This window comes from Typopeltis vanoorti, chromosome 18 (genome assembly GCF_054136105.1).
Source record: "Typopeltis vanoorti isolate ZY-2024b chromosome 18, IOZ_Tvanoo_1.0, whole genome shotgun sequence".
NCBI classification, from domain to species: domain Eukaryota; kingdom Metazoa; phylum Arthropoda; class Arachnida; order Uropygi; family Thelyphonidae; genus Typopeltis; species Typopeltis vanoorti.
In genome coordinates this window covers 19,255,803-19,278,093 of record NC_143566.1, presented here as the reverse complement: position 1 = coordinate 19,278,093, position 22,291 = coordinate 19,255,803, and the positions used below count along the sequence as shown (strand labels likewise).

General features: G+C 34.8%; 1 protein-coding gene across 2 annotated transcripts in view; it reads right to left on the bottom strand.

The window, feature by feature from the left end:
• The window catches only part of aPKC (protein kinase C iota type), a 380,150-nt gene that overhangs the window by 21,906 nt on the left and 335,953 nt on the right, over positions 1-22,291 (bottom strand). For both annotated transcript variants that reach the window (XM_090408542.1, XM_090408543.1), the window contains 2 exons: positions 14,228-14,307; positions 1,737-1,826 (listed from right to left, as the gene is read on the bottom strand). In XM_090408542.1, coding sequence (XP_090264668.1) covers positions 1,737-1,826; positions 14,228-14,307 — 170 coding nt within the window. The remainder of the gene's footprint in view (positions 1-1,736; positions 1,827-14,227; positions 14,308-22,291) is intronic.

Here is a 22,291-nt window from a genome sequence, read left to right as displayed (position 1 = left end):
AACATTAAATAGATGTCCTAATTCCCTCCCTAAAAATTTCTCCCTTTAATATAAATTAAACTGGATTTTAGGAAAAAATTTTGAAGCACCAGACAAAAAAGAATCTGCATTCCGATAACTTACTGAAAGATTTCCAAAAAATTCAGAAGCTAAACTTAAGGAATATATATTTGTAATAACTTAAATTATGAAACTGTTTCACTAAAATAGAACTGAAGCCTAGAAATCATGCAGGAGATACTGTTGAAAGGTTTCTGAGCAATGGTAAAGCTGAAAATTATAAACTAGTGCCAGGATGTCACTGAAGATTCACTTTCTTCATTAACTGGACTTCTTTCCAGAAAACTCCCAGATTCCCCCCATGCAGTGAATGATGAGCAGAGCAAAGGGTATCACCATGACATTATGGTAATGGATGACACAAGGAAAAATGAAATGTTAATATGATGAGTGATTCTATCTTCTAAGAGAAACACATAAAAAAGGTGAAGTACTTTTTAAATCTATTTTTAACAATATTTTTTTTTTTTCTTAATTACTAGAAATATAATAAAAATTGGACAGATTCTGGTTTATATGAAACCTAGACAACAAAAACTCTTTCAATACAGCAATGCTATGTCAGAAAGTTTTAGATTCATTATAAATGAATCTCTCAGTAGATACATAATCAAATGATTAAAGTACAGGACTAAAAGGCTTTATTTTGGCACACGTAAGGATTAAAATGGAGGATATTATGGATTCAGTCATATTTTATAGCCAAATACAAAACAAAACTTAAGAACATTTTATGAAATTTTTCCAGAGGGCTTATGAGATTATAACCTTTGGGATCAGAGCTGTCCTAGTTTGCACTACTCAAAAGACATAAGTTCTGAAGCCTTCTTATAATTTTTAGAAACTTATGTTAAGTTTCTTTTTATATTTGGCTATAAAATATGGCTGGATCCATAATAGCCATTTTAACACTCAACTATTTTCATGTTTTGACATAACTGAAAGAAATAATCCTATTTGCTAAACAAAAATAAATCTGTATAGTAAGATGCACAGAATTGACTTCTTGATTTTAGGATATCCTTGTTGACCAGTAAATTAGTCTACTGTAAATCACATTATTTAGTGACACCTCCAATGAGTCCCAAGGTTGTCCGAGGGTACTCCACACCACACAATCCACTATTCACACTACTTAATCCTCCACAAGCACCATACACCACCCACTAATATTTTTGTTTGTAAATGCTATGTCCAATTTACAGGATGAAAAATACTGCTACCTCTGTATAAGATTGGCTAACTCATTTTCAACTGAAAAAAAACAAAACAAAACAAAAAAAGATTCCTCTTGTTGTGACTAGAATCAAACTCAGCTCTTTGCTAAACTGAAGGTGCAATGTCTCAACATTCTTCCAGTTGTACTATGGGGGAACTTCTGGCTACTTATTAGCAAATTAATATTTAGGTTGTAATTCAAACAAAATACAAAGTTCCCAACAATTGTCTGACGTGATCTACTGCGTAAGAGTTGCCACGTGCTATAAATCTCAAATAACTAGAACTTTTACAAGTACTCTGTTTACAATATCACTTCTAAGACAGGGAGGAAATAACAAGAAGAATAAATCATATAAAAATGAATTCTCAGCGGTTTAAGAAATTGATCTCTTATATCTAGCCCAACTTATCTGATTAAAAAAAATTGATATATTACACATATCAACGTTACTTACAAGATCCCAATCAATACTTTTAAAGAAAGGATGAGATGTGATATCAGAAAAGCCTGTCTGTGGATGACATCCAAGTCTCTCTGCAGGATTCTAAAAATGTAAAGAATACAGATATTAATCCTGTTATATTTTTATTATCATAAACCAACGACATTTGTTACTCAAATGATATATTATAGCAAATACAGAGTACCAATCACATATTACAAACTATTTCACAGAAATGGCCAGTTTTGTGTTAATCATACTAGTATTTATAGATACAATAAGCTAAAAAAAAACATTACTTCTAGACTTTCACCAAAGCCAAACTAGTATTATCAGAGATGAACATCAATACTCTAGTATACAGATGCATACATGGAAATTCTTTTTTTTCCCCTACACTTGTGCACACTTCCTCTTCTGAATAGATAAAGTTTACCTTTTTCAACTTTTCCATTTCTTGTCCATTTTGTCTTGCTAACTTCCATTGTGTCTATGTTCATATTTAGTATCTCTTCCATTAAATTCTCAAGTTTTCCAGTTTGGTATAACATTCTGGCATTTCACGTGACTATTCATAATAGTCTAACCATGATTTACTGATGGATTTGATCCAATGATGCCCTTACCAATGACTCTGATTTATCTTTCAACTACATTGTTCACCCTATAATTCCCATTTTCAGCATTCTTCTTCCACATACAGCAGAATCCATCACAGGAGAGCCAATTTCTTCTGTAATCCATAACTTGCAACAGAAAGATCAAAATTTAACAAACAATTTAATTGTAAAATGCCTTTCTTATTTTTTTATGTCTGTAGATATCACTCTACTACTGGCATAAAATAGTTCACAAACCAATCTTGAAAATTTTCATGAGTCATCCACACCTTTCGATTACTATTAAAAATCACTGAGAATCTAGACCTATTCACATTCTTCAATGCTCTTCGATTCTCAAAATGATAAATAAGGAGTGGCTTCATTTTGAAGTCTTGTGAGACATCAGATCCCAACATTAGATATTTTGATGCCTTGTATTCATTTGGCTTCTGTTCATCCTGCATGTTCTTTTGCACATCTTTTTCCAGAAGATGCCAGTTCTGTCAAAGTTCAACACTTGGGAAGGTGAATAATCTTGGGCAAGTTCTTCAAAATTTCCTTGTGAATTTGTTAGCTGCAGCTTTATTTACTGCTGATGTTGTACACCAATACCTTGTATCTGGTTTGATTTCAGTACTATTCTTAAAATGCCCAAGTTGTCCATAAACTGCTTTAAATTCAAATGTATAACTTGGATGTTCATTTTTCAGATGACAAAATCTGGCCCATGCATTCCCACAAATCATTTCGGCCAATACATTATCTTTTTCATAATTCTCCATCCCCCCAACCTCTGAAAACCACTTCTGTTTATTTTAAAGAGCAGTAAAATTATCTCCTGGCTTCTTATTTAACCGCTGTGGAGCTTGTGCATGCTTTAAAATCTTGTCTTTGTCTAATGATTAATGTCTAACAATTGACTATGACGTTAAACTGGCATACCATATCGGCCACACATTCACCTTTTTCATAGCCTGTTTGATAATGCAAAGTTTTGTTTTTGTTTGAATCAAATTCACTTTCATCACTTTTCCTTTTTTGGGGGGGGAGGGACATGAAAACTAATTCAATTCAAAAAATTATACCGAATAACTAAAGCTTGCTTTTTAAGGATTGAAAACTGTTCAGTTGTTTGAAATTTCCAAAACATGCATGTCTATTTGTACTCTACGAATTCAATCTCTTAACTGAGAATGTCATGAGACACATGACCACAGAATATTTTATTATTTTTTGCCAAATGCATCTCTATCTTTATCATGTCTATTCACACAGCACTTCAATAGTTTCTTTTCATAAAGCAGTAAAAATTTTCCCCATACTTTTGTGGAACTTTTTGCATGCTTGCAGGTGCTTTTTTAATGATAGTCTTTTACAGTTAACCATAATGCATACTATGTATGGGGTGTATGGAGAGGTAGCACCTTAGTATAGATGTCAGCTGCTGATCTCAGGGTCAGGATGTTGGGCTCTGGTCCTCACATACACTCAACTCTCACTTATGGCTCCAAGAAGTTGGTAGTGCACATCAGCGGCCACGCCCCGGTAAACTGCCTCAGCTGGCAGACTAAACTAAGTGAGAGTATTAGCAATAAAGAATGCTGTAAATAGAGAATGTCTCTCTTTATGTGCACGAAGTCTGGAATGGTCAAGATGGCAGAAGAATCAACACCGACTGATCAATGGCATGTGCGGCACATTGAGAGCACACTCCTGACATCTAAGGGACTTGTGGCCAGCCATCGTGGAAGAGATCGGAGCCTCACCACGTATTTATCCATTGTCAACCACGAAACACACCATGTCACAATATGAAGTTAGAGATGTGGTTGAGACCCCTGCAACCATCAGCTCTTATAGCTACAGGGAAGAAGAGCTGGAAACCAGGAATTGTAAGATAAGAACTACTAAGGTAATGTATGAAGATAATATTCCAAACCCTCCAGGGAGGATATTCTCAGATGTCCCTTGTCTGAAAACCAGGAGCAATCTCTTGAAAATAGTAACACTTGACCACCAGAACAAGCATGATGAGAACATGGGTTGATGACAGTCCTTGCAGAGCTTTCTTTTAACTTTCTTCCTGAGGACACCGTTGAGATGGGTGGCAGGATACCTCCAAGCAAGAAACAGATATCTGGAATCACTCAACGATTTTCCTGGCTCTGGCCTATAAGAGTCCGAGCCTTCATCTGATGAGTTATTGCAAGTGAGGAAACTTAACCCTACCAGGCTGCTAACCCTGGAAGGGAGGAATAGCCTAGCAGGCCGGTCAGTCACCCGAAGGCGTCCAGGAATCGCCCCTAGAAGGCCACCTACTGCCGCACTTGCAAAGTGTTTCAAGGGATGTGCAAGCAAGACAACAATGCTTAGGATTCCCTATAATGTTAAACCTTGCAGACTCCCCCCCCCCATATACCACTTTTTGATATCTGTCAGTCAGCCATCCTCTTATCCACGCTAATATTCTATAATCCAAACCCATATTCTCCGATTTATGCAACAGTCAACCATGCTGTATTCTGTCAAAAGCCTTAGCAAAATCCAAAAGTATTATGGTGTATGCATTCCCCTTGTCTAGTTCAATGGTAGAATTGTTATAGAATGTGAGCAACTTGCTAAAACATGACCTTCCCTTAATAAATCCATGCTGTTCATTGCAAAGTAGAGATTCACTGTCAATCCATTTCTGAATGCAAGCCCTAATCAATTTTTCTAAAATCTTCACAACCACCCCTGAGACACTAATTGGTCGATAGTTGGATACATTGGTCTTTGCACCACCTTTATGCAATGGAATTGCCATACATTCTTTCTGTTCCTGCAAGATCTTTCCTGCTCTGAGACTCATATTAAACAGCCTGGTCAAAGGAATAGCCAGTTCAGCTGAACACTCTTTTAGCACACGTACTGATATTCCATCAGTCCCTATTGCTAAATTCTTATTCAATTTGTGCAACAGCTCTAATATCTTGTCCTCATACACCTGAGTTTCTTCATCCAGAGAAGACGTAGCAGTGAGCTCAATACCATGTACACCAGGTTGATAGCTTTTAACAAAATGGACTCATTAGTTGAACAACCTCTTGTGTCTGTAACCCTCACGGCATCTGCATTTAGAAGAGTTATTCTTTCTTTTACTTGCAGCATATTGATAGAATTCTTAAGGCTTGTTTTTAGCTTGCAGAGCTAGTTTCTTTTCATACTCACTCTTTGCTTTCCGTACAACAGCTACGACTCTTCTGACCTGCTGCTTACAATTTTTAACGGTCATCATCCTTATGTACATGGTATTACTTCCACATTATATTTTTCTTACAAATCTCTTGCTTAATAAGATTGCACATTCATTTGATTCCTACCCTATTTACTCTTCAAACACTCGGGATACAATAAGATAATACCTCATTTAAGCCTTTTTTTAAATTTCTTTAAAGCACTGTCAATGCTCTTCCCAACCAGCAACCAATCACATTCCACTGAACTCAGTAAACTCCTCAGTTGGTCATAATTTCCTGCTTTGTCGTTTAGCATGTAACCTTTTCTGAATGGAACATTCATAAACTTAGTCACTTCCCAAGTGAGTACCGCGTGACCACTGTCACCAACTGGAGGCAGAATAGTTACATCTTTAAATGAAATGCCCTCTGACATTATCAGAGTAACGAACAAAAGATCTGTAGTCCTAATTTGGCACCCTCTAATGTTCTGTAGGCAGTTTTCGGTATTGAGACCACATTGTAATATAAAAAGTTTATTTAAAAAAAAAAAAACAATTAAAACCGAATTTAATTAAACAATAAAAAATAAAAGAGTAAAAATGGTTATTTAATTATTGACATTATTTGAGCGAATGGCTGCTCACCTTCATCACGCAATATATTTAAATCTTTGGTGACACTGCTTCTTTAAAACAAACGGTCATCATTGCTGCCCGAGTATTCCCACACAACCACTACTGCCCATCAAGTACTCTGGCAACAAACAAAAATGTCGTGTATTGATAATAACCGTCTCACAAGAAAACTCAAAGAAGCCTCATAAATGCTTAGGATTCCTACACAATGCAATAAAAATCAAGGCTTACTTTAATATCAAGTATGGTCTGCTTTCATCAAAAATTTAACTACCACAGACCTACGATATAGCATGCGTGATACCACAGAATATGATAGCAACAACTACCAATGTTTCAATGCACATACAATAACAAATGTATCGTATGTATTCTGGTTTATCAATTATTTAACAGTTGTGAAGTTATTAAAATCATCTGATATGTGTAATTAATCATTAATAGACTTTTGTTGTGTAACACTTATGTACCATTACACATGATGATGTAAGTCATACGATGCACGAAACCTGGGATTTAATTTGTAAGCGAAGGTTTCTGTGGGTAAGCAGTTCTGGAGATATTTTTTTGGTATTGAGACCACATGTTTATTAAACAATAAAAAATAAAAAAGAGCAAAAAAACTGACAAGTTTCATTCACCCTAAGACTTACATCATCAGGGGTAATGCTGTATAAAAGTTGAACACAACAACCAAATTAAATAGTTAATTAAATGTGTTTTTTAACTTCAGAACTGCTCATTAATTGAGAACCAGAATACAAAATGATACCGTTTGTTACTGTATGCTTGTCGGAACAATGCTAGTTGTTGTCACGTTCTGTGGCTCACGGGTGTGTATATCCGAGGCAGTTAAAAATTTTTGATAAAGGAAGACAAGACTTCATGTAAAATGAAGCCTTGATTTTTATTGCATTGTCTAGGGATTCTAAGCATTTTTGCAGCGTCTTTAAATTTTATTCTGAAACAGTTCTTATCAACATATGACATGTTTGTCTGTTGCCAGAGTACTTGGTGGGCTCTCGGATCCATAAGTTAAAACTTATTAGAACACTGTCTTGTATACAGCTAATTTAGTGTTCTGACTAATTTCTCTCTTATTTCATATGAATCTATTCAATTGACTTCCTACCATACCAGCTTTGTTGATTCTGTTGTCTATTTCCATATTTAATTTACCATCTTCACTAAAAATCGTGCCTAAGTAGCTGAAATGTTATACTTGTTCCACAGGTTCTCCGTTTACAACGCAGTTGACATTTTCAACGATTCTACCTATTTTCAATGTCTTTGTCTTTTTATTGCTGACCTTCATACCATATCTATTACAACAGTTATTCAATTTAGTCAGGAAATCTTGCAAATTTGTAGCGGATTTATTTAGAAGTATAACATCGTCCACATAAAGCAAAGAGCTGACATTAACATCTCCAATTCTGATATCATGTTTAATACCACTTTCCTTCATAATGTGATCCATATAGATAATGAATAACAGAGGGGATAATGTACAACCTTGTCTCACACCAGATTTAACATTAAACAATCTCCCTGTACTTCCTTCAATTCTAACTGCTGACTTACAACTCAAATAAAGACTAAATACTGCTTGATATAATGCCCCATTCACACCATATAACCGTAGCGTATTGAATAGCTTCTCTCTTGGCACCTTGTCATATGCCTTTTCCAGATCGACAAAACTTAAATACAGATCTCTGTTATATTCCCATTCATTCTCAACTAATTGTCTTATAGTGAAGATCTGATCCTGACAGCCTCTAGTTGGCTTGAATCCAGCTTGTTCTTCACCAAGCTTTTCTTCCACAATTCTTCTCAACTGTTTCACAAGTTCACTTGCATAAATCTTGCCAGGAACACTCAGCAGGGAAATACCTCTGTAATCTCACATTCAGTTTTATTTCCCTCTTCATATATGGATATTATGCGAGCTCTACTCCAATCATCGGGAATTTGTACCTCTGTCCAAGCCATCTGAACTATGCAGTGCAGCCACTGTTAGACTTTTATACCACCATACTTCAGCATTTCTGATCAAATATCATCTACTACTGCTGCCTTTCCACATTTCAAGCCTTTGATGGTTTTTTCTACTTCAAGTATGGATATGTATTCCTCACTGTATGCCTGTTGAGTGTTTTTTTACCACTGTGCTATCACTGCTTGTTTCATTTAGCAATTTTTCGAAGTAATTACTCCATACTTCAAGGATATCTTTTTCTTCCCTTTTCATGTTACCTATATCATCTCTAACTCCTTTTACAGCACTCTTTCCTCCATTTATAAGCTTCTTCAACAACCTCCAGAATATCTTACCACCTTCTTGATATTTATTTTCTATGTTCTTGCCAAAGTTCTCCCATGCTTTTTGTTTAGCTAGTTTTACAGTGTTTAGCTTTCTTACATTTGTCTCTGTATTCTCTAAGAGCACAAGCTGACTTATTTGCCAGGAACTTTTGATATGCTCTCTTCTTTTCCTTCACTCCCTCTTTAAATTCCTGTGTCCACTATGGAGTTCTGATTTTTCTATCCTTGCAGACATCCTCACCACATGTCTCTCTGGCTGAATCAATCAGGGTTTTCTTCAAGGCTTGGTTCCTGTTCTCAAACTCTTTCATTTTTTCTTCAATAATTTTTGTGTATTTTAGTCTACAGCTCACATCTGAGAGCTGCTCAACTTTTATTCGCTTTAAAACTTTCTTACGTGTTATTCTTTTCAATATGAAATTCAATTTTATTCTGCTCAAGACTAAATAGTGATCACTTCCAATTTCAAATCCTCTGTACACTCTGGTGTCCTGCACCAGGAAGAAAACATCACTATCAACAATAACATAGTCAATGAGACTTTTCTTATTCCTAGCCTCTTCTCTCCATGTGAATTTGTGCACATTTTTATGTTGGAACATGGTGTTAGTAATAACCAGTCCATGTCCTGAGCGGAAATCCAACAGATATTTGCCATTATTATTAGCTTTGCTCTTTTCTTCAAATTTTCCCAAAATATTTTTGTATGTCTGACAATCATTTCCTGCTCTGTTATTTAGATCCCCAACAAGGACCAACTTTTCCTTTTCATTGTGTCAGTTGCTTTCTCTAAGGCATGAAAAAATTCCTCCACTTCTACCTTAGTAGAACCTTCTGTGGGACCATAGGCACAAATAAGTCTCATTGTCCAATTCCAAATTCTGATATTTGCCCAGATCACTCTACTTGAGACTGCCTACCATTGTAGAAGATTAGCTTCATATTTAGTGTTGAATACTATGGCTACTCCTTCTTTTCCTTGATTGTCATTTCCTGAGTATAACATTTTGTATTTATTGCTCAGAAAGATGTCACCAGTTTTTGTCTTTTTTGTTTCGGTCACCCATATTATGTCAATCTGGTGTTACTTATCTAATTCCTCAGCTAGCTGCATTTCTTTGCCATTCAGGCTTCTTATGTTGATAGTACCGATCTTTAACTCTGGTGATGTTGAGATGGCCTTATTTAACTTGCGATGCCCCAGCCGGCATGAAATGTTGTCATGTTGTACCATCATTTTGTATATTGGTTTAAGCCAATAAGAATACAATTTGGTCGGCTAAATCCCAAATTGCTAGTCCATCCTCATTCGTTCAGTATCCAGGTAGATACCCAACAGGGTGCACCATGAGAAGGTGAAGATTGAATATTAGGTCAGAAGCCCTGGTCTGTTCTCTGCATTCCTTTAAAGGCTATGTGGAAGTCTCCTCTCAGTTATACAGCTTTGACTCTTAAGCACCCCTATTATTGACATTAATACTTAAAATAAATGATAATATAAATTATAATTAAGTATTTGTAAATACCCAAGTTGTTGCCTTTGGATGAGAGGTAAACCCCTGTGTAAACAGATGAACTTGAGACTTATTGCCAAATGACCAATCAAAGTACCGACATTGGTCATTTGGCACGAATAACGTGCACACTTGATAATGAACGGATGTGGTTGTGTCTAATATGAATCTTCATAATTCAATACATCGTGTGTTGTAATGGACGTACTTAAATGCACTCATGTGAAATAAAGAAACGTTTTCTGAATTTTGGTGCCTGCAATTTTTCGTCGCTTTTGTCTGGACCATCATTCTTAACTGTCATCAATTTTGTCTCATAAGTCTTCAATTAACACTTGATTTAATGGTAGATTCAAAGGGAATAATATTTTGACCCCTAGACAAGATGAGTGCAAAAAGGAAGCCCTATTCTGTCGAGTACAAGATCAGAATCATGGAGGACTCCTGAGGCAAGAATCTTATGGCTTTCTGTAAAGAGAAAAAGTTGGATCTCCGAATGGTCCGAAAATGGCAAGCAGAGTATGATAACCTTAGTCAACAGGTGGACGAGTGAAAGAAAGCCCACTTCTAATCATCACTAAGGGCAAGAAAGATAAGATTGAACGTGCTTCAGGCATTTATGTTCTTGAAACCGAAAAATCCTGGTGCACACAAGCAGTTATAAGGAAGTGGGTCGATTTAATATTGTTTTGCGAGGTGGCCAAAGAGATCTGGGATTCAGCCAGCACTCGCCGTGTTAAAGACATGAAGAACTTCCTTGCAGAGAGAAGAATAGATCAAATAATGATTCCTGCAGGAATGACTGCCTATTTCCAGACTCTTGAAATTACAATAAACAAGCCATTTAAGGACCATTTGCACATGGAAATTAATGACTACATTGAAAATAGAATGGAGAGAAATCAGCCTAGCCTGCAAGAGGTCGTGACTTGGGTGAAGAAATCGTGGGATAAAATCACTGACAGCTGTATTGCCAATGCGCTATGAGCAGGCTACATGGACAAGAAGTACTCATTTAAGGAGAGCTCTATTGCTGGACATGAGAGATTGGGGCCAATGGTTCTACAGGAAATTGAGTTGCAAGAAATTCAGGCTGGAATTCGGGGTCAGAAGAAGATGACATAATTGTATTTGAATAAATGTAGATTGTTGTACGTGAAAAAATAAGACATCCTCTGAAAATAAGCCCTAATGCGTCTTTTGGAGCAAAAATTAATATAAGACCCAGTCTTATTTTTGGAGAAACACGGTACTACTGGCCACCAAGTGCTCTGGCAACAGATAAACATGTCATGTTGATAAGAACTGTTTCACAAGAAAATTTAAAGAAGCTGCAAAAATGCTCAGAATCCTTACACAATGCAATAAAAATCAAGGTATCATTTTACATGAAGTCTGGTCTTCCTTTATCAAAAATTTAACTGCCTCGGATATAACACCCGTGAGCCACAGAACATGACAACAACTAGCATTGTTCCAACAAGAATACAGTAACAAACGGTATCGTTTTGTATTCTGGTTCTCAATTAATGAGCAGTTATGAAGTTAAAAAACACATCTAATTAACTATTTAATTTGGTTGTTGTGTTCAACTTTTATACAGCATTACCCCTGATGATGTAAGTCTTACGGCGAACGAAACTTGTCAGGTTTTTTGCTCTTTTATTTTTTATTGTTTAATAAACATGTGGTCTCAATACCGAAAACTATCCCCAGAACTGCTTACCCACAGAAACCTTCACTTACAAATTAAATCCCAGGTTTTGTGCATCATATGACTTACATCATCAGGTGAATGGTACATAAGTGTTACACAACAAAAGTCTATTAATGATTAATTACACATATCAGATGATTTTAATAACTTCACAACTGTTAAATAATTGATAAACCAGAATATATATGATACGTTTGTTATTGTATGTGTACTGAACCATTGGTATTTACTGCTATCACATTCTGTGGTATCACGCATGCTGTATCGTAGGTCTGTGGTAGTTAAATTTTTGATGAAAGCAGACCATACTTGATGTAAAATTAAGCCTTGATTTTTATTGCATTGTGTAGGAATCCTAAGCATTTATGAGGCTTCTTTAGGTTCTCTTGTGTAACAGACTTTTATTATCAATACATGACATTTTTGTTTGTTGCCAGAGTACTTGATGGGCAGTAGTGGTTGTATGGAAATACTTGGGCAGCAAAGATGACAGTTTGTTTTAAAGAACCATTGTCGCCTTTCTTTAAATCTTAGATTTAAAGATTTAAATATATTGTGTGATGAAGGTGAGCAGCCATTCGCACAAATAATGTCAATAATTAAATAACATCAAAAACATAGATAATTAAAATTTAAATGTATTCATTTCACGAACAATGTGACCAATTATAAATTATTATGCATACTGAGGATTTAATTATAAACATCGATATATTTTTTTCCTGAAAAACTTGAGTTTCCAAAAATCCCCACATATATCTTGCACCACGATTTTCTAACTTGAGTGTTGAGGAAAAAAGTGCAAATTATATTCAAGTAAATATGGTAATAAAACATGTTAAATTCAAACCATATGTTAAATTAGCAACTCTGATCTGTTCTCCTAAGGATAAACTTCTTCCTCTAGCATATCCTTGAGTGTATGAAGTTCCTTGTGATCTGACCTACTATGGGCAGACAGGAAGATGTGTTAACATCCACCTTGGAGAACATAAAAAAATACATTCACTACCATTATTATGGCAAGTCATGGCTGAGAGACCACACTTTGAATACCCTTCACACAGAATTAGATGGAAGAAAACTAATGTGCTATTTAGAAGTTGTTACAGATCAGAAAGATTATTTTTTTAGAGTCCATCATGACTATGAAGAATTCTCCTTAAGATAAAAGTCTCCAAAAATTTGGAGACTTATATCTTAAGATCGACTCCCACATAGTAATACAGTTGATCCTTGAACAATGCAGGTTAGGTGTGGTGACCTCCCACGTTGTTCGAAAACCCATATATAACTTTTGACTCCCCCCCCCCCAAAAAAAACTTTACTACTAATAGCCTACTGTTGACCAGAAGCCTTACCGATAACATAAGCAGTTGATTCAAAAATATTTTATATGGTATGTATGCATACTATATTCTTATAATAAAGTAAGCTAGAGAAAAGAAAATATTAAGTAAGTGAAAATACATTTACAGTACTGTACTGTATTTATCGATACCGTAAGTTTTTACATTGTCTGTGAATTGTATGCCTGTCAGTACCTACATCAATATTGTCTTATAGCATACAAAACACTGTAGATGTTATACATATTACTAATACTAGACATCAAAAATGAAAAGATAATGTGAAAAAAAATTATTCATATTTATTTACAGGTATAATAATTCATGCATTGATAACGAAGCAGCAGCAATATGCTTGCTTTATGGTAGCCTAGTGCAATCGATACGACTTTTTCCCAGTAGCCTAGCCTATACACTAATGAATGAATTGTTATAAAATTTTTATTTTATGCTAATAAATTAATTTAACTAATTAATAAGTTAATTTTATGCAATTAGGATTTAATACTGCATGTTTACATTTCTCCCGATAGCAAAAGGCCATGTATAGTCTGTAAGTGTTTGTGTGTAAGTTTTTGATAAATTTTAACTTTTTATAATAGATTTGTGTATATTTTATGGTAGTAAATGATAAAATAGACTAGTATGCATTCATGACATATCTTTTTCTTATTTTTTTCGATATTTCTAGGCTACACAGTTCGTCTGCGAGTTTTTTAAATTGCCACAAACCTCAAAAAAATTTCCAATATATTTATTGAAAAAAAATCTGCGTATAAGTAAAACCGTGTGCAGTTTCAAGGGAGGGTCAACTGTGTGTGTGTATTTTATTTTTTCCTCCCTCTCTCTAGTCCAACAATAACAAACTGGCTGGGGTGGATCATGAACAAATAAAGAGGATACTAGAATATAGGCTTACTCTAATATCTTCTTTTTTTGTTCAGTATCACTATGAACCTTCTTTACCATTTTTGAAAGGAAACAAGCAAATGCAACTTTTTCTTGATTACCTGCACACACCAAATGAAAAAAAAGTTTAATAATCGGTATATACAATGAACTTTTTTTTTTTTTTTTGCACCAAACATGCCCGATTCCTATTATAGAAAGAAATTTCTTAACAGCTTAAATTCTTACTTTGTTCAAAAATCCTTTCAGCACAGATTGTGCTTTTACTGAAATTGAACGAGGGATACGAATTGTCTTTTCCAAAATAACTGAAAGTAAAAAACTAATTGTAATAATCAAATTTTTATTTTAATGCAATTTTTGATTATTCAAATTGCTTATATAAGGTATTTATATATGATATAATTCAACAGAAAATGAATATAAATATTTTTTTTCTCTAAGTTATCAGAAAACTTATGCAATAATGATCCAAAACAATACTTACTGCATCACAAAAAATAATAAAACTTAAATAAAATAAATATATGCACATGTTCATCAATGTAGTATGAGTGATGCTGAACAAGACACAGAATCAATACCAATTTGTAATATCCCTTAACTTAAATAATTTCATGTCACCAAATTGAAGCCTTTGGCTCTTCATATAATTACCAATTTGTGATTTGTTATACAGAGTGAAATGCATTTTGAAATTATCAGCAGTACACCTACATGCTATGAATTACTTTATGCTAAAGAAAGTTTATTATATATAAATTTCTCAAAAAGTTTATTATACATGATTTCTTTCTAATGTCACTCCTGCCTAAAAAAATGAGTGGGCACCAATAGTACCTTAGTACTGTGAGTGAGCTGTTTTTATTTTTTATTAATTTTATATATTTTTTGTATAATCCAAAAACTGTGCTCTAGACACCAAACATGGAACTTTTTCAAGCCACTGTAGGCTTTCATAAATGGGACAGTGGTATCAAACCAGATGATGAACCCCCCCCCCCCCTGAAGCCCTGATGTCCTGTTGTAGGTGGTGAGGATTTAGCTTTAACTGCTGTAAATGATATAAGAACTGAAAATTTCTGACCTATTTTCAGTCACCAAGGCTCAAACTTTTTTTATCATATTGTTAAGGGAGGAGATCACCGTTAACAATGTGATATTATAAAAACTAGTTAATAGAGCATCAACACATGTTCTAACCAAGTTTCTCCCAACATAATTAACAAAATACTTGTATTTACCACACTCCATGTCTACCGCCATTTCAGAAAGGAAAAAAGCACCAGAACTTTGAAGAAATATAATCTCTGCACTGTTTTCAAATTCCAAGTTGGCTGACCCTTAAAAGTAATCCTAAAGATAAACTTCTTCCACTCTCAGTTCCAGCTGTATCTCCTGGTTCCTTGGTTTATTACAGACTAAAATATCTAAAAACATCCATCTTGAAGAACATAATGATTACATTTATTCCACAATTATGGTCAGTCAAGTCTAGCATACTACGCCTTGGACACCCTATGTAAGTACAAAGCTTTAAAATGATCTTTAAAAACCAATCCAATTTTAATTGACATGATTATGTGAAACTCCTTAACATATGAAAAACTGCATCCATAGAAGGCATCAATCATAGGGTTTTAAACTAGTCTTCTATTGCTTGTGTGTGCACATTACAATTTTTGTATTGTATATCTGATAATGTTTCTGTAATGGAGACAAAATATATGGCGACTGTAAACTGTTTAATTCTTAGTGCTGTTTTAATTCCATTAAAGCTAACAACCAGCAACCAAATATATGCTTGACTGAAGTATGGAGTTATGCCAGCCTAAAGCTCATGACCACTAATTTGAAAGACGACTTTTAAGAAGATAACTCAATTATCTGAAAAATGTATGAATGATCTACAGCCAGCAAAAAAAAAAAAAAAATCAACTTTTGAAAGGCAACTATCTATGTGTGAAGGAAAGCTTATATGTTGGCAGTGTTTCAACTTGATTTTTGTGGTTTAATTCACAACACAAATAAAACAAGATATTTAATTCATTATTCAGTGTTAATATTTTACTGCTTTTATACCCAGTATCTTCATAGCACAAACAGTGCGTTACATTATGCAACAGCAACAATTAATTAATAGTGGGAATGGCTTAAAATAATAGACAAGATAAAGAACTAAAGTCCTATTTTGGCACATCTAATGTTGGATGTTTACATGTATTAATTCTATCTTAAAATGATTCTTCTCCAGATTTTGATGCAATCATACCCGTTGAGGTTCGATGAATACTTTATAGCTGCTGCTGATTGCAAAAACAGTCTCTCCAACTTTTAATAATGTCTATGTAGCACTTCAAACCCCCCCCCCCATTATCATCTAATGCAGGGGTTCCCAACCCTTTTGTTTCCTAGAGCACAGTGTAAAATACCAGTAGGGCGACGGGCACCATCTATTTTTTCAAGCAAATTTTTTGAATTCTCTTGTTAAATGAATACAACTTCGAATGCGCGTCTACTTTACATTGTATGCATTTAATAATCATTATGTGTCATTAACGCATGCATCATATAGCATGCCGTGAATTGTTGCGTGATTATTTCGAACTATACGGCACACGGTTGAACAACGGCGGGCACACACAAATTAATCAACGGGTGCCATGGTGCCTGCGGGCATAGGGTTGGGAACGCCTGATCTAATGCATAGCCTGCAGGTCTGGACTTGACTATTTTGAATGTGTATGTGCTATTACAAAGCTACTGTAAGATTGATGTTTTTTCCCTTATTTATTGACTATTCTTAGATTAACTGGTATATTTTTAGCACATTATTCTAGTTTTTAGTGGATTTATTGTATCTAGTGCATTTAGCAATATAATTGTAGATACATTTTAATTTTAGATAGTCTTAAAAATGGTGTCAAAACCAGTCTGAACAAGGCAGTGGCAAAAGCTCAAGTTCATGTAGATGGTGATGCTGAAACAAGTACCTCTGTTGTGCTGAGCAGAAACATTGCATCACCATTGTTGATGATTTATGAAAGAATAATCTGACATTTGAAATATCCAAATTAAAAGAAATTATTTGATAATCAACCAGAGAATTAGAAAAAGTCAAGAAACTTTTAAACTCAGACAGGTAAGAAAAATGGACAGAACAAGAAGCGGCAGAAAACCTGAAGTAGATAACATAACAATGCATAATAATAACAACAATAAGGCAAGCCAATTAAAATGTAAGAAAAAAAAAATAATAATATGGCACAGTGACTCACTCATGAAATTTGTGTATGCCAATGAAGTTGCTATTTGAGCTTCCTGAAAGTGAAAATTAAAGATGTGACAAGTGTAACTGAGAAACAGACAAGAAAAGAGATGGTAGTGCTTGCTGGAACTAATGATTTAAGCAGTTATAAGTGATGAACAAAAAGTGGTATGAGAGAGTATATAAAAGGACTGCTGGAAGAATTTAAAACGAGAGTATGTGTGTGTGTGTGTGAAAATAATCAGCTTATTACTGAAATACGACAGTGAATACTGTAGTTGCTACAGTTCTGTTGTAAGAAGGAGCTATGATAGAAAATGATTCAATGCACAAGCTGTGTAGAAGAAATCGGTTTGAGTTTGTGGATGTGTTAAGTGAGTCTGATGGTAGAAAATAAATGTGTAAGAGAAATCACCTGCAAGTGAATGGATTTGGCATCAGGCACCTGGAGAAATTATTTACTGGGGTGAGACCTAATGCAGATACATCATCACAGAAGAAATGATATGAATGTGTGATAGTTAAGTCCTCATGTGCAAATGTGAGCATGGTTATTAATCACCCAAAGGAGTGAAAATGAAGATTATTTTGGTTCAGACTTTTTGAATGCATCTAGAGATAGGACAGGAAGGGGGAGGGGGGGAGTACTAATAATGATATCTGATGACAGCCGACCAAATTGTATTCTTATTGGCTTAAACCAAAATACAAAATGATGGTACAACATGACAAAATTTCATGCCAGCCGGAGCGTTTCCCGGTCAAACAAGGCACCCATTGTTTTTGCCAGGAAACCAGGGTGAAGAGTGAAAAGTCAGCTATTGGAACAAATCTGAAAACAGACCCCAACTCAACATCACCAGAGTTAAAGATCGGTACTATCAACATAAGAAGCCTAAATGGCAAAGAAATGGAGCTAGCTAAGGAATTAGATAAGTACAGATCGACATAATAGGGGGGACTGAAACAAAAAAAAGACAAAAACTGGCGAGATCTTTCTGAGCAATAAATACAAAATGTTACATTCGGGCAATGAAAATCAAGGAAAAGAAGGAGTAGCCATAATATTCAACACTAAATACGAATCTAATCTTCTTGAATACAGGCAGTCTCAAGTAGAGTGATCTGGGCAAATATCAGAATTTGGAATTGAACAATGAGACTTATTTGTGCCTATGGTCCCACAGAAGGTTCTACTAAGTTAGAAGCGGAGGAATTTTTTGAGGCTTTAGAGAAAGCAAATGACACAATGAAAAAGGAAAAGTTGGTCCTTGTTGGGGATCAAAATAGCAGAGTAGGAAATGATTGTCAGACATACAAAAATATTTCGGCAAAATTTGGATAAAAGAGCAAACCTAATCATAATGGCAAATACCTGTTGGATTTCTGCTCAGGACTGGTTATTACTAACACAATGTTTCAACATAAAAATGTTGCACAAATTCATATGGAGAGAAGAGGCAAGGAATAAGAAAAGTCTCATTGACTATATTATTGTTAATAGCGATGTTTTCTCCCTGGTGCAGGAAACTAGAGTGTACAGAGGATTTGTAATTGGAAGTGATCACTATTTAGACTTGAGCAGGATAAAATTGAATTTCATATTGAAAAGAATAACATGCAAGAAAGTTTTAAAGCGAATAAAAGTTGAGCAGCTCTCAGATGTCAACTGTAGACTAAAATACATAAATATTATTCAAGAAAAAATGAAAGAGTTTGAGAACAGGAACCAAACCTTGGAGATTCAGTGGCAAGCCTTGAATGTTGCCTGCAAGGATAGAAAAATCAGAGAACTCCATGGTGGACACAGGAAGTTAAAGAGGTAGTGAAAGAAAAGAAGAAAGCATATCCAAAGTTCCTGGCAAATAAGTCAGCTTGTGCTCTTAGAGAATACAGAGACAAATGTAAGAAAGCTAAACACTGTGTAAAACTAGCTAAACAAAAGGCATGGGAGGACTTTGGCAAGAACATAGAAAATAAATATCAAGAAGGTAGTAAGATATTCTGGTGGTTGTTGAAGAAGCTTAGGAATGGAGGAAAGAGTGCTGTAAAAGGAGTTAGAGATGATATAGGTGACATGAAAACAGGAGAAAAAGACATCCTTGAAGTATGGAGTAATTACTTTGAAAAATTGCTAAATGAAACAAGCAGTGATAGTACAGTGGTAAAAAAACACTCAACAGGCATACAGTGAGGAATACATATCCATACTTGAAGTAGAAAAAGCCATTAAAGGCTTGAAATGTGGAAAGGCAGCAGGAATAGATGATATTTGACCAGAAATGCTGAAGTATGGTGGTATAAAAGTCTTGCAGTGTCTGCACTGCATAATTCAGAAGACCTGGACAGATGTACAAATTCCCGATGATTGGAGTAGCTCTCATATTACCCATATATAATAAGGGAAATAAAATTGAATATGAGAATTACAGAGGTATTTCCCTACTCAGTGTTCCTGGCAAGATATATGCAAGTTAACTTGAGAAACGGTTGAGAAGAATTGTGGAAGAAAAGCTTGGTGAAGAACAAGCTGGATTCAGGTCAAATAGAGGCTGTCAGGATCACATCTTCACTTTACGACAAATAGTGGAGAAATCATGAGATTATAACAAAGATCAGTATTTAAGTTTTGTCGATTTGGAAAAGACATATCACAAGGTGCAAAGAGAGAAGCTATTCAATACGCTACAGTTATATGACGTCAATGGGGCATTATATCAAGCAATACTTAGTCTTTATTTGAGTTGTAAGTCAGGTTAGAAATGAAGGAAGTACAGGAAGATGGTTTAATGTTAAATCTGGTGTGAGACAAGGACGTACATTATCCCCTCTGTTATTCATTATCTATGGGAATCACATTATGAAGGAAAGTGGTATTAAACCTGATATCAGAATTGGAGATGTTAATGTCAGCTCTTTGCTTTATGTGGACGATGTTATACTTCTAAATAAATCCGCTACAAGTTTGCAAGATTTCCTGACTAAATTGAATAACTGTTGTAATAGATATGGTATGAAGGTAAGCAATAAAAAGACAAAGACATTGAAAATAGGTAGAATCGTTGAAAATGTCAACTGCGTTGTGAACGGAGAACCTGTGGAACAAGTAAAACATTTCAGCTACTTAGGCACAATTTTTAGTGAAGATGGTAAATTAAATAAGGAAATAGACAACAGAATCAACAAAGCTGGTATGGTAGGAAGTCAACTGAATAAATTCATATGGAATAAGAGAGAAATTAGTCGGAACACTAAATTAGCGGTATACAAGACAGTGTTCAAATCAGTTTTAACTTATGGATCTGAGAGCTGGTAAAACACTTGACCAAAGACTAGAGACCGCAGATGAGAGCCCTGAGAAAGATTATAGGCATGAACAGATGGCATCAATGGCAATATCATATTAAAAATGAGGATATTAGGAAAGAACTTGACATTGTCAGCATCCAGGAATGCGTTAAGAGAGCTAATCTCAGGTGGTATGGTCACTTAAACAGAATGGGCGAGGAAAGATTCACAAAACAAGTGTTCTCTGCCAGGTTGGCAGGAAAAAGACCCAGAGGAAGACCAAGATATAGGTGGATTGATACGGTACAAAGTGCCTTAGATGATAGTGTTGGATTCTGATAATATAGAGATTGGAGCAATTATTTGCTTCAGAATCCAACATGATCTTCCATCACATAGGCTAGGCTTGTAAATATTATTTAATGTAAATCACTTGTTTATAATTTAATATTCATATAACTACCTTAACTTTATTTGATATTTAATTATTTAATCAAGGATATATGTGTTAATAGTAATAAGACTCTGTATTAAATATTATTAAGCTATTTTATTTATTGCTATATTAATATAGAATTTGTATTTGATATTTTAACTGCGCATTAATTGAAATGTAAATATTCTTTATTTATTCCTACTTGTAGAAGTTTAGCATTATGCAATACCTCAATTTTATTATATTTTGTTGTCATGGAGACGTATGTAAGTGAGCGAGCACGAGTTTGGAACAGTGTGTGAGGGAGAATGCTGAAAGTTTATTGAAAAGAGTTTTAGTAAAAGAGAGCACGAGAACAATTTAGGCGGGAAGAATGGATATATAAGCGAGGAACGCTGGAAAAAGAATTAGAAGAGAGATAGGAAAGGAGAGCATTGACATTCAGTTGGAATCGGAGCATTCGGGGAATCAGAGCATTCAGCATTCGGGGAATCAGAATGCAATAATAGTGAGTCGGCAAATCACTCAAGTAGCTAAATTAAGTCTACTAGTCGAGAAAGGGATAGCTTATAAGTTGTAGAATAACAATTATAACTACGGAAGACAGCTGAGTGACTACTGAATGACTAGCGATACTTGAGTTGAGATTTAATTTCAGGGCCGACCTTTCAAGGACACACGGACTCTTTAAGCATAGCACGGAGTAACTAGAGAATAGTAGAGGCTGTAAAGTTGAAGTTTAATGATAGCTGTGTTTAGAATTATAGTGCCTAAAGAATTAATTGAATGCCGGAGGAATGGACAACTGTGCACATAAAACTTCAAGTCAAGGAATTATTGTGTGTTACCTTAATTCATAAGTGATCAGTAGTACTTCATGCAAGAACGTTTGATTATGTGCATTGTAACCGTTGATTAATTCAGTTACTGCTTAGAAGATTTATTTCAATGAGTGCCGTTTATTGTATAAAGTGTTTACAGTTATAAAAAGTGTTTGAGTATAAGTAGATGAAGAAAGAAGATTATCGGTAAGAACATTCCAACCATTAATATTCCTATGCAGAGATGTGAGTGTGTTTCATCCTAGAATTTCCTTATGTTAACAGTAACTATTGCGAAGATTAGCTGAAGTGTAAATTTAAAAGTGTTTGCTTGTAAAGAGATGTTACTGCGATTTTATTGTATTTGGAACTTAAGGAACTGTGAGAAGACTGTATTAGAAATAACAGATTTAACATTGTCTGAGTTTGTATGACAGTATTATCAGAAAAACTGAAGTGTTTATAATAACTTATTTAGT